We start from the raw sequence: 14,035 nt of genomic DNA, 5'->3' as shown, positions 1-14,035 counted from the left end.
CAACAGTTATTTAAAATTTTTTTTTTTTAGTAATATACGCCAAATGGCTTTTTATAATTGTGTTACAGACATTAAGTGACATTAAAAATACATAAATTAACTAAAAAAAAGTCAGTACAGTGGGTTAGGGGCATAGTGGTGACGGAGAGGTCACAGGTCTACAGATTTTATTATAACAGAAAGTGATAAAATCACTTTAAAATAAACGCTTCGATGCGAATCTGTGGATAGTACTTATGTTCAAACCAGTTATAGCGGTTTAGAAGATTTCGTGGGACCAGTAATAATGTACTTAAAATTTAATATTTAGTCTTGTGCAGGGTGGATACAATATGGGTTGATCGTCTGTCTATAAAAATGTGCTGTCATAGTGACCCATATATCATAATTAACAATATAAAAAAATTATTTTCATTACCTGTTGACTGTTGATTCACTCACACATAGCAACCTAGAAACTGACTACGGCCAAAGTGTAAATTTACCCTATTTTTGGTGTTTTTCCTTAATAAAAAAAAAAATTGACTATAGATTTTTTAGAATATTGTGTATGTTATAGTTCCATTTTAGTTCTACCTTAGGTCTAACTTCCTGATCTAAAACTCTAAAACTTTGCTTGAAAAAGTGAAATAAAGAAAAAAATTCTATCCCTTCTAGGGTTTTGTCATTGTTTGTTAATAGTACTATGTTTGAAGAACAATTCGTATAAATTTGGAAGTTTTTCGACTATTTTTAAAAAAAGTTATAGAGCATCGTAGTTTTAAGTTAAAAAATTTGTACATTTTTTGGGTGTTTTTCTCGATTTTGATAGGGAAGGGGTGACTTTTAAATTGTTTGGCCTATTAAAGTACCTTTCAGGTATGATTTCTGATCTATAGAACTGCTACACAAATAAATCGGTTCAGCAGTTTAAGAGATATCGTTGGTCCAGACACAAAAAAAAAAAATAATAATAATAAAAACACATCATTGTAAAAACAATAACTTATCAGCTCCGCACCGAAGCTAAAATATATTTATATAAGTATACATATTAAAAAAGTAAAGAAACGAATGGTGTGGCCTTAATACGAATTATATACATTATACATCATTATAAATTTCCATCATACGATTTAGAGGTGCATTTTTGGTAAAATTAGATCTGATAATTGAAATGTAAAAAAAAATGTTTGAGCCTGGTGTTGGTCGGGACGCGAATGCTCAGCTGTTGCAAACGGCGAGGGGCATCAATTCAGCCATTTAATAAACCCAAAATAAAGCGAGAGCTGAGGTCATTGCGCCGTTGTTCTAGTGATTGTAGTCTAAAAACGTTATTAATGGGGCTGTAGTCATGAAGTGGGTGCAAGATTTTTAGGCAGTAACCTACAATTTTATTTAATAATTCGATATAAACATGTTAGACACCCTATGTAGACAGTTCTAAAGACTATAACTGATTATTGGATGTATCTACATTTTGTTTTCAGCTCATGACGTGAGTTTCCACATAAGCACAGGTGGTGTTATTATTTGGGTCATGATGTTCAGTCTCCAGATATGGACATTTTTTCAAATGATGTGTTACTTGGCCGAAGCCTTGATGCAGAGAAAGCACCTTGATTGTTCGGCGGACAGCTTTTGCAGTCTTTTCGCGGTGCTATCGACACATTCAGTTATAAGTCCGCTAATAGTTTTCGTGACGGTGTTTCGACTGCGAAAGACCGTTAACTGTTTTAATATGACCTCCATGATCTTACTCCGATGCCGTTATCCACGCAGCCTGTCAATGAATGCGTTTGTGATTTTAGCCTTCTTGGTTATATTTCTAGGCCAGACTATTTCGGCCCTACTAAATTTTCCCAAGGTAAAAGCAGATCTTTTTTTCCCATTCTTCATTGGCCACTTGTCACCTTTAATTCTCGTCAATGTCATAAGCATACTGTGTTTGGTCACTCAACACGCGTACGAGGACATAAACAGGTAAATAAGTTAATACAGAATATCTGACTATTTTTCCATTTTTAAGAGAATCGTAAGATTTAAAGAATTAAAGTTCAGCACTATTTCCAGAAAATTGTATGTAAATTATTTTTTGTCGTCCATAATTAGCCCTTAAAAATAAGGAAATTATGTGTATTAAACTAAAAACATTTCCTCTTTTCAGAAAAAGTTTAGGGTCGGATTATGAGGTTTTAATAATTTTGTTTTTACTTAGAATGGAATTGAGGGGCAGCATAATTGAAATTCGAATAGACTTAAATATTATGGAATTATTTCAGGGAATTGGAGGAACTGTGCCACGTTCAATCAAAATCCGAACGAGTATTGCGACTATCAGCGTTAATGAATGATCATTGGTTTTTAGGAGATTATGTAGAAAATTTGTCAAATACATTCGGACCCGATTTAATGTTTGTTATGATGCATACTTACGTACAAATGCTACTGTTTTTATATCTCATTATTTGGGAGATTATGATTCGTGAAGCACACATAGTAAAAGGACACAGTACCGGGCAGATATTATTTAACATAACCAAATTGTTGTACCTGTGCTATAGATGTGGTTCGCCAATTAAAGCGGTAGATAGCATATTTTTTTTTGAAATTTATTTAATAATAAAAAAATATATATATATTTTCCACAATTATAAAATTAATGCAATATCATGTTGTATTTTTATTTTGACAAGAATGTATTTACTCAGTTTATTAAAGACCATTACAAACCTTAGTATACTATTTATACTAATAGGTTTTTTGAGATTATTTTTAATTATTTGAACTTAAGTTCCTTTTAACCCACTTCTGGCCAATTGTACGTACGCGCACCATAAAATAAATACATCCTTGACCGGAAATGGGTTAATTTGTGTAATCTCCACATCAGGTGATAAATATATCGTTAGCTTTGTTTTTTTTGATATAAATATGGTTGATTACAGATCTTATTGACATTTTTTTAAATACCAAAATTAGTAATAGTTTTAATGTAATTTTGTTTTTAGAGCGAACGAACAATTTTTCACTTGCAACACTTGAGTTTCTCTCTTAATAACGAGTCTGCTAGTCAATCGATCGTAAGTATAATTGTTATACGAGTACTTACAAAAAATTAGGTTTATGTAGAAAATGAAAAAAAAAATAAAAATGTACAACACCCACAGCTCAAGATTTTTACAATTCGCGTTAACGGACGACAGGAGAGGGTGACTGCTTCAGGGTTCTTCGACATAAATATGGCACTTGTATGTAAAGTAAGTTAGAAACAAACATTTTAAAAATAAACATTTAACCGTGTTGACATAATACATATTGCACAAATTCAATTTTAATAATACACAAAAAGTGATTTAGTGTGATAATGATGATAATGTTTTAGTTTAACTGTATTTTACCGTTATCAAATTCAAAAAAAAAAAATATATATATACGTATGTCGTAAGCCTTTTGAGCTATGTTTGTAACTCCAAAATGCCATATTACATACTAAAAGAAAAAAAATATTGATTTATTTTATTTATTAATTACTTACATTTCATATATCATACATTTCATGGAAAAAAAACATTGAAATATTGGAATAATTGAATTTTTTTTGAATTGGGGTATAAAACAAATTTTGTTTTCATGGTAAATTTGATTTTGATAAATGTTTAATATGACACACAACTTACCTTTTAATACTAAAACATTTGTACAAATACATCTGTAGACGATCCAACAATTAAGTAATAATTGTTATGGTACTGACAACCTAAATTGTATCTATATTATGTTTATAGACAGGAGGAGTTGTGCTGACGTACTTTTTGGTGCTTATACAAATTCAATCAGAAAACTACAAATATTCGATCATAAGTAACATTAATACTTCATCAGCACCGTGCGAAATATGGCCTTGCCTTATAAAAAATATTTGAGTAAAATAAATATATTATTTTATCAGATTCGTTTTAAGATTTATGTCAATCTAAAATTATAAAAAATGTATTATTTTTATAGCGTACTTTTATATAGAAGATATTAATCATTGTGCATATTAACAGAACTAAATTATTGTAGTGTTAAAATAAAGGAAATAAATAACAAAAATGAGTTGATCAAGTGCTTATAAAAATACCGTATGAAACTTTTGCTGAGCCATCATATTATCTAAAAAGGCTATAAAAAAAAACTTAGTCACAAAACAGTTCAGTCTCTGTACAGTAAGTCTCCAAAGGCGGTCTATGAAATTCTGCTATGTCAGAGTAGAACTGTGAATATGTTGATAACTACGATACATAGCTAAGAGCAACAGTGATTAACAAAAATGTACAGCAATATTTCTCCTAACAGTTTAATATAGAAAAATGTCTATATTGTTGTATGGGTACAAATTCTATTATTCAATTTAACTCCTTCTGTTCTCTAAACACAGAGATAATAGTGTAATTTATTTCTAGAAAATAGTCCATAATTTTTTTGTATTTATATTTTACAATCTTATACATTTAATAGTAATGTTTTTTTTTGTTTTAGTTATATTGAAAATTCATTTTTAGTTAACAGATATTGTTTAAAAAAGTGTTAAGTTTATTCATCGACTATAATAATAAAACATGTATTCACTGTCAGTTGACTGTATACAAGATATCAAGGTATTGTGTTTGGGTCTTTAGGAAGTGATTGACATAGCATTGTAAAAGACAATATGACAACAAAACATTTTTGTTTAAACTACGACTAGTATAAATAATGTTTGATCTAACATCATGATTATTTAATGATCTTTTTGGGGAATAATATGAATAGAAAATAATTATTATTTAAAAGACTTATTGTATTAGTGACCATCAGTCACTAACTAACGACATGCGTTTGAAGTGGGGTCCGTTAGCTATTATAGCTCCAATATATTATGTAAGCAAATTATACGGTACTTTGCCAATTGGTTATACAAATTACTGTGAAAATAAGCTTACCAAAAAATCGGAGTATTTTCGAGGAAAGACAAATGGAAAATGTAAGTTTTTACAAGACATCAAACTAGATTTAATCGTAAATATCTTTATGGTATTGTTAAACGTCTCATGTTTTATGCTAACACAAAATGTTTGGAAATCAATTAGAAGAAACCTGAGTATAGATTTTAATATTGTACTTCATTCTTATAGGCATAGTGTTAATTTATGATCAAAGGTATGAGTGGGTTATTGAAAAATCACCATGGTTTCTCACATATATAAAAGAACTGGCTGGATATAAAAGAAACTAGCATTTACAAAATTGCTTTATTTGACTCTAAATATTGGTCCCAAATGTTTAAAATTTAGACTCATGAATAACTTTAATTTTTTGTGCTTTACTATTAATTATTATTATAATTCTTATACATAGATAACTAGACAATATTCCTAATATCTTTATGGTACTGCTATATACATCTCATTTGTCTTTAACAAGATTTGTATAAATCAATAAGAACAAACCTGAGTATTATCTAACCTGAGTATTACTATATAGATTTTAGAATTGTAAATACTTGAATTTTATAAGCATGGTGTAAATTTATGATCCAAACAATTTAATGAACAAATAGAGCAGGTTATTGTAAAATCATCTTGAAATACGTTTTAACAAATTTATTCTAATTACACAAAATGATATCAAAGATATTATTAATTTGAATAACTAATATATTAGTAATCCTGATTATTAGTGAATAGATAAAATCACATGAATATAAAATGAAATTAAAGAATAATTCTGTTGTTACAACTCACACTGTTACAAAAGTTATTTTACTTAATAATCAAATTCATAATTGTGAGACACCTATGAAAATAATTATTATAAAAATTATTACTGATTATTGGATTTGTCTATAATTTGTTTTAGCCCATGACGTACGTTTCAACATAAGCACAATTGGTATTTTTATTTGGGCCACGATGTTCAGTCTCCAGATGTGGTCATTTTTTCAAATGATGCGTTACTTGGCCGAAGCGTTGACGAAGAGAAAGCAACTAGGTTGTTTGGTAGACAACTTTTGCAGTATTTTCGGGTTGCTATTTTCACGTTCGTTAATAAGCCCACTAATATTTTTTATGACGTTGTTTCGACTGCGGAAGACCGTTAACTGTTTTAATATGACCTCCATGATCTTACTCCGATGCCGTTATCCACGCAGCCTGTCAATGAATGCGTTTGTGATTTTAGCCTTCTTGGTTACATTTCTAATCCAGACTACTTTGGCCCTATTGAGTTTTCCCAAATTAAACACAGATCTGTTTTACCCATATTTCATCAGCCATTTGTCACCGTTAATTCTCATCAATCTCATAAGCATACTGTGTTTGGTCACTCAACACGCGTACGAGGACATAAACAGGTAAATATGTGAATACGAAATATGTGACTATATTCCATTTTTAAGAGAATCGTAGGATTTTAAGAATTATAGTTCAGCACTAATCCCGGACAATGGACCTGTATATTATATGAAATTATTTCAGGGAGTTAGAGGAACTGTGCCATGTTCAATCAAAACCCGAACGAGTATTGCGACTATCTGCGTTAATGAATGATCATTGGTTTTTAGAAGATTACATAGAAAATTTGTCGAATACGTTCGGACCTGATTTAATGTTTGTCATGGTGGAAACTTACTTACAAATGTTGCTTTTTTTATATATCATGATTTGGGAGGCTATAATTCGTGAAGTACACATTGTAAAAGGGCACAGTATCGGACAGCTGTCTTTTTGCATAGCAAAATATTTGTACTTGTGCTACAGATGTGGTTCGCCAATTAAAGCGGTAGATAGCATTTATTTTTTAGTAATTTATTTATTAATAAAAAAATATATATTTTGCGCAATTATAAAATTAGTGCAATATCATGTTGTATTTTTATTTTGACAAGAATGTATTCACTCAGTTCATTAAAGACCATTAGTATAAACAAACCTTAGTATACCATTTATACTAATACGTTTTTTGAGTTTATGTAAATCACCAATTTAAACAGTAGATAGCATTTACAAACCTTAAAACATGTTATATGCTTAGTACTTGGTATGTTTTTTGAGTATTTAGACCATTCTAATATCATGTCTGATTACATATCTTATTGACATTTTTTTAAATACCAAAATTAGTAATAGTTTTAATGTAATTTTGTTTTTAGAGCGAACGAACAATTTTTCACTTGCAGCACTTGAGTTTCGCATTGCATAGCGAGTCTGCTAGTCAATCGATCGTAAGTATAGTTGATATACGAGTACGTACGAGACATTAGGTTGACGTACACAATTTAAATAAAAAATACAAATTTAAAACACCCACAGCTCAAGATTTTTACAATTCGCGTTAACAGACGCCTGGAGAGGGTGACTGCTTCAGGGTTCTTAGACATAAATATGTCACTTGTATGTAAAGTAAGTTTAAAACGAACATTTTTTTAAAATAAACAATGAACCATGTATGAACTAGGCCACTCCTCATCCTATTGATTTAGTACAATATCGATGTTTTAATATATTTATATTTTTCTATGTATACAGTGTAAATTAAATTGTATCAGTAGATTTTTAATCCTTAGAGCCGTTATTAAGTTTAAAAAAATATATTTATATATATATATAATTATTTTTTTAATTGAGGTATAAAACATATTTTTTCTCATAGTAATTTTTTTGGTTTGATGTCAAATATGGCACACAACTTACCTTTTGATATTAAAACATTTGTAGACATACATCGGTAGACGCTCCAACATATTAAGTAATAATTGTTATGATACTGCCTACCTACATTTTATTTGTATGTTTATAGACGGCAGGAGTTCTACTGACGTACTTTTTGGTGCTTATACAAATTCAATCAGAAAACTACAAATATACGATCATAAGTAACATTAACACTTCGTCAGCACCGTGCGAAATATGGCCTTGCCTTATAAAAAATAATTGAGTAAAATAAATATATTATTTTATCAGATTCGTTTTAAGATTTATGTCAATCTAAAATTATAAAAAATGTATTATTTTTATAGCGTACTTTTATATAGAAGATATTAATCGTTGTGCATATTAACAGAACTAAATTATTGTAGTGTTAAAATAAAGGAAATAAATAACAAAAATGAGTTTATCACATGTATAAAAGAATATCTAATGAAACAATATTACTTAATAATTATTTGTGATTCATACAAATAAAAAATGGGTATTTTTTGATATAATATGTAATTAAATTGGTTTTAAAGCAATTTAATTTTAACTGTTTTTGACTTACATAAGAGGTCCTATTAGTATTTTAATTTCAAATAGTCGCAGACCAGTCATGTGAAAATTAAATTTTGTAAATTTTTGTCTACTTTCACCATTTTGAACTGTTTTGTTGCATTTACAAAAACAGATTTTGCTTCTATCGTATTAAAATTTAAATTAAAAAAAATGTATTTTTAATAAATAATAGTTAATACTAAATATTTAATACTATTTAGTTATAATAATAGTCGGCTAACTAAAAAAGTATTGGAATTTATCTATTATGTAGAGTAAAACTAAACTTTTACGGGTATAACTAATAAATCGTATAATTATGATTCTTTATATTAACTTATACTATAAAAGCATACCTATATTGCTTTCTATATAGATTTCTATGCAATTAACCTGATAATTGCAATTTGCACCTTATAAGCGGCAAAAAAAAAATTTAACTAAAAATAAATACGTTACTAATATGAGAGTATCTTAAAATTAAAAAAATTTAAATAAAAGGTACAATTAAAATGGGGTCGTCTCCGAAATAGAACCCTTGGGAAAGGAATAAAAATCCTACCCCTGTTCAAAACTTACGAACTTTGGCGCCTCCACCAAGTTGTTACGGTACAATGCGGTGAGTGGATCACACCCACGACTGTCCGCCTTCTAAGGCTAAATTAAGGGACCCTAGCCGGGACAAGAAGCTACCCTCCTGTATCTGCCCTAAAATACCCCTAGAGACTCTTTGTAAATTTATGTAATCGCCCAAAAAAGCAAAAGGCCGGTCGTACCTTTAAGTAAATAAACAAAACTCTCAAGTAGCAACGTACAATATTTTACAATTAAAAAGGCTTAACGCCGGTTAAGAATTTAGTTATTGATTAAAATATTAAAATGACTAAAACAATATGTATAAATATATATATATAAAGGTTTACACCCGTAACCTGGTCCGTGGAAATCCGGAGTTAGAACAGGTGGAGTGACACGCACAAAGAATATAAATAAGGTGCCGAATAATTAAGTAATTATAAAATAAGATATTAGCGCGTAGATGGTAAGATGTCAACTAATTAGTATATAGGTGGATGCGAATACTGTCCATTAGCGTGAGTCGCGTCACTCCCTCTCATCTAGTTATTATACAACTAGATTATTTAACAACTTTTTCCTTGACATTCCAACATACGTATTTATATTACAATGATAAACATCATGTTATTATTGTGATTAATATTCTTAATGTATATATTTTTTTCTTTAAACAGATTTTATTTAGACGTTTTTGTTTCCTAAGCTTCGATAACTTTTACCATTAGATGATAGAATTGTGGATAAGTATTTGATTGATTTGTTGGTTGGTCTATTTTGGGTTGGTTTTGGTTGGGTTTGTGTAGTAGTGGAACACGTGTGTTGGGAGACACAGCATGGGTGGACGCTAAATCCCGGATGGTCAACCATCCGAGATCAGGCAGCTTTAGACACAGTTTAACCTCAGATGCCGCATGACAACAGACATGCCCACTGTGCAACACCACGCCCCTTATTTTTAGAAATTTATAATGCATATATATGTAAAGTTTATTCATTGAGTATTACAATACAAACATAGATTGACTGTCAGGTGACTGTATACAAGATATCAGCGATATTGTGTTTGGGTCTTTAGGAAGTGATTGACATAGCGTTAAAAAACAACGTGGCAACAAAATATTTTAGTTGTTTTCAGAAAATAATGAGTATAGAAATGTATTGTACTAGCCCGTATGTATTAACCATTGGATTACTACTAACGACGACAAAACATTTTTGTTTAAACTACGACTAGTATAAATAATGTTTGATCTAACATCATGATTATTTAATGATTTTTTGGGGGAATAATATGAATAGAAAATAGTTATTATTTAAAAGACTTACTGTATTAGTGACCATCAGTCACTAACTAACGACATGCGTTTGAAGTGGGGTCCGTTAGCTATTATAGCTCCAATATATTATGTAAGTAAATTAAGCGGTGCTCTACCAATTAAATATGAGAATAAAAATGAAAATAGGCTTATCATAAAATCAGATCAATTTCAAGGGAAAAAACATGGAAAATGTAAGTATTTATAAAACAAAAAACTAGACAATTTTTTAAATGTCTTTATGGTACCGTTAAACGTATCATTTGTCTGCATCAACATTCTTAGAAATCAATTACAACAAACCTAAAAAAATAAAAAAAATGTTTTATTTATTTTTTATTTTATTTTACAACAAACCTGAGTATAGATTTTAGAATTGTACTTGATTCTTATAGGTCTGGTGTAAATTTATGATCCAAACTATTTAATGGACAAATCGAGCAGGTTATTGTAAATTCACCTTGAATTACGTTTTAACAAATAAAACGTAATTGCACAGAATGAGATCAAATATGTTATTGATTTGAATAACTAATACATTAGTAATCCTGATTATTAGTGAATAGATAAAATCACATGAATATAAAAGGAAATTAAAGAATGATTCTGTTGTTACAACTCACACTGTTACAAAAGTTATTTTACTTAATAATCAAATTCATAATTGTGAGACACCGTGTAATTCTATATGATTATGACTGATTATTGGATTTGGCTACAATTTGTTTCAGCTCATGACGTACGTTTCAACATAAGCACAATTGGAATTATTATTTGGGCCATGATGTTCAGTTTCCAGACATGGTCATTTTTTCAAATGATGTGTTACTTGGCCGAAGCCTTGATGAAGAGAAAGCCAATAGGTTGTATGGTGGACAACTTTTGCAGTGTTTTCGTGTTGCTATTTTCACGTTCGTTAATAAGCCCACTAATATTTTTTATGACGTTGTTTCGACTGCGGAAGACCGTTAACTGTTTTAATATGACCTCCATGATCTTACTCCGATGCCGTTATCCACGCAGCCTGTCAATAAATGCGTTTGTGATTTTAGCCTTTTTGGTTATATTTCTAGGCCAGACTATTTTGGCCCTACTGAGTTTTCCCAAGTTAAACACAGATCTGTTTTTTCCATACTACGTCGGCCATTTGTCACCGTTAATTCTCGTCAATCTCATAAGCATACTGTGTTTGGTCACTCAACACGCGTACGAGGACATAAACAGGTAAATAAGTTAATACAAAATACTATTTATGACTATTTTCTATTTTTAAGAGAATCGTAGAACTTAAAGAATTAGCTAACTTAACTCTCGACCATTTCATATATCATTTTTTTTATTGTTGAAAGTAAGCCCTTAAAGTAAAATAATCACATAATACAGGAAAATTATAAGTATTTTAAACTAAAAACAGTTTTCTTCGTTCCGGTAAATAATTTGAATCTGAATAAGAAGTTTAAATTTAGCTAAATAATTATTTACCGGAATGGAATAGAAGGGCACCATAATTGAAATACGAATGGCCTTATATATCATATGGAATTTTTTCAGGGAATTAGAGGAACTGTGCCACGTCCAATCAAAATCTGAACAAGTATTGCGACTATCGGCGTTAATGAATGATCATTGGTTTTTAGAAGATTATGTGGAAAATTTGTCTAATACGTTCGGACCGGAATTAATGTTTGTTATGATGGATACTTATATGCAAATGTTAGTGTCTTTATATGTCATGATTTGGGAGTCTATGATTCGTGAAGTGTCCATAATAAAAGGATACAGTGCCGGACAGCTTTTTTTTAGTATAGCTAAATTTTTTTACTTGTGCTACAGATGTGGATCGCCAATTAAAACGGTAGATAGCATATTTGTATGTACATTCTTTATTAATAAAAAAAAAAAAATTATAATAAAACTTAATACAATATCAAGTTGTAAAAATAATATTTTCATTTTGACCACGTTAATGTATTTACTCAGTTATTTAAACACCATTACAAACTTCATTATACGATAAATATATGTTTATTTAATTTAAATATGGCTCATTGACATTATTATTAAATACTACAATCAGTGATAGTTTTATCGTATTTTTGTTCTTAGAGCGAACGAACAATTTTTCACTTGCAGCACTTGAGTTTCGCATTGCATAGCGAGTCTGCTAGTCAATCGATCGTAAGTATAGTTGATATACGAGTACGTACAAGACATTAGGTTGACGTACAAAATTTAAATAAAAAATAAAAATGTACAACACTTACAGCTCAAGATTTTTACAATTCGCGTGAACAGACGCCAGGAGAGGGTGACTGCTTCAGGGTTCTTCGACATAAATATGTCACTTGTAAGTAAAGTAAGTTTGAAATGAACGTTTTTAAATAAAAAATAAACAGTGTCAACATAATACACATTTCACAAATTTTAATTTATTGTAATTGAAGGGGTCAGTGGATAAGGTTTTAACTGACATTTTCGAAATTGTTAAGAAACGCTACTTTTATAACAAAATATTAAAAAACTATGGAACTTTTTCGATATTCAATATTTGAAATAACTATGTAATCATGAACCAAAACCTTTTCCGGCTGACATAATGTTTTTATTACACTATAACATTTTTGTGCATGCAATAATATGCATACACCTAGATCCACTGACCTCTTCAATTATGATAATGTTTTATTATGACTGTATTTCACTTAGTGTACAGTTTAAATTAAATTGTATCATAAGATTTTTAAAGTTTCAAAGAATTTTTATTTATATTTGCTTTTATCGTTAGAGCCGTTATTAAGTTAAAAGACACATATATATGTATATAAGTATATATTTGAACTGGGGTATAAAACATATTTAGTTCTCATGGTAAATTGTAATTGGATTGATGTCAAATATGACGCACAACTTACCTTTTAATATTGAAACATTTGTACACACACTTCAGTAGGTGCTCTAACATATAAAGTGATAACTGATAACCGATAACCGTTATGTTATGTTTATTTCACTGGACCACAAGTGTTTTGGTGCAGCCTACCTACATTTTATTTGTATGTTCATAGACAGCAGGAGTTGTGCTGACGTACTTTTTGGTACTTATACAAATTCAATCGGAGAACTACAAATTTTCGATCAAAAGTAATGTTAACACTTCAGCTGTACCGTGCGAAAGATGGCCTTGCCTTATAACAAAGACTTGAGCAAAATAGATATATTATTAGATTCCTTTTAAGATGTATGGCATTCATTACTTAGCTTTGTAGCGTATTTTTATTTAGATGAAATTTATCATTGTGCATATTAACAAAACTACATTATTGTATGTTTAAATAAAGCAAAAAAATTATAAAATCGAGTTGATCACATGTATAACATAATACATAAAGAAACAATATTATGTAATAATTATTTGTGGCCAATACACATAAAAAAGGTTATTTTTTGATATAATAAGTAACTAAAAATTATTTTAAGATCTTCAACAGAAATAAACTTAATTATGACCATTTTTTACTTACTTATGAGGTCTTAAAGTACTTTTATTACAAATTGTTGTAGAACCAGTCGTATATGGGTACTCAGTTTTGTAAATTTTTGTCTACTTTCGTTATTTTGAATTGTTTGGTTGCAATTTCAAGAATTGAAATAATTGTATATATTACCGGTTTAAACTAAAATCCTTACACCCTAAACGAAAATTGTATAGAAATTATAATAACACTCCAACGTTTAGATATATTCTTGACAATTGTTATAAAATATAATTTCATTTACACAATTTCAATTACATATTATGTATTATATACACGTTTTCGTAGATTTATGTATTTTAAAAATGTATATTATTTACAAAAGTTTGCAGGTGTTCAGCTTTTACTGTTTTGG

The 14,035-nt window shown here is 29.4% G+C and overlaps 2 protein-coding genes across 2 annotated transcripts; both read left to right on the top strand.

The window, feature by feature from the left end:
• Positions 1 to 1,859: 1,859 nt before the first annotated feature.
• On the top strand, positions 1,860 to 3,905 carry LOC126834982 (uncharacterized). Its single transcript, XM_050567244.1, has 5 exons — positions 1,860 to 1,962; positions 2,262 to 2,565; positions 2,991 to 3,062; positions 3,150 to 3,239; positions 3,768 to 3,905. The coding sequence occupies exons 2-5, from the start codon at positions 2,326 to 2,328 to the stop codon at positions 3,903 to 3,905; spliced, it is 540 nt and encodes a 179-aa protein (XP_050423201.1). The 5' UTR covers positions 1,860 to 1,962; positions 2,262 to 2,325.
• Positions 3,906 to 10,948: 7,043 nt separating this feature from the next.
• On the top strand, positions 10,949 to 13,409 carry LOC126834981 (uncharacterized). The gene is made up of 6 exons (XM_050567243.1): positions 10,949 to 11,114; positions 11,221 to 11,371; positions 11,699 to 12,002; positions 12,254 to 12,325; positions 12,414 to 12,494; positions 13,213 to 13,409. The coding sequence occupies exons 1-6, from the start codon at positions 10,949 to 10,951 to the stop codon at positions 13,348 to 13,350; spliced, it is 912 nt and encodes a 303-aa protein (XP_050423200.1). The 3' UTR covers positions 13,351 to 13,409.
• The last annotated feature ends 626 nt before the right edge of the window (positions 13,410 to 14,035 follow it).

The sequence above is a fragment of the Adelges cooleyi genome, unplaced genomic scaffold (assembly GCF_023614345.1).
Source record: "Adelges cooleyi isolate 19-005CV unplaced genomic scaffold, UGA_ACOO_1.1 ACOO_flye_CR_arks_rails_tigmint_CR_PRNA_21, whole genome shotgun sequence".
NCBI lineage: Eukaryota > Metazoa > Arthropoda > Insecta > Hemiptera > Adelgidae > Adelges > Adelges cooleyi.
Note: the sequence above shows the minus strand (reverse complement) of the source record. Positions and strands in the feature narration are given on the sequence as shown.

Bases quoted from the DNA above. Each gene is read 5' to 3' on its own strand.
- LOC126834982 (XM_050567244.1), top strand. From the start codon at position 2,326: ATGAATGATCATTGGTTTTTAGGAGATTATGTAGAAAATTTGTCAAAT. The intron at 2,566-2,990 runs GTAGATAGCATA...TTTTGTTTTTAG, and splicing joins GTGGTTCGCCAATTAAAGCG to AGCGAACGAACAATTTTTCA. The intron at 3,240-3,767 runs GTAAGTTAGAAA...TTATGTTTATAG, and splicing joins ATATGGCACTTGTATGTAAA to ACAGGAGGAGTTGTGCTGAC.
- LOC126834981 (XM_050567243.1), top strand. From the start codon at position 10,949: ATGGTCATTTTTTCAAATGATGTGTTACTTGGCCGAAGCCTTGATGAA. The intron at 11,115-11,220 runs GTTAACTGTTTT...TTATATTTCTAG, and splicing joins TGTTTCGACTGCGGAAGACC to GCCAGACTATTTTGGCCCTA. The intron at 12,495-13,212 runs GTAAGTAAAGTA...GTATGTTCATAG, and splicing joins TCGACATAAATATGTCACTT to ACAGCAGGAGTTGTGCTGAC.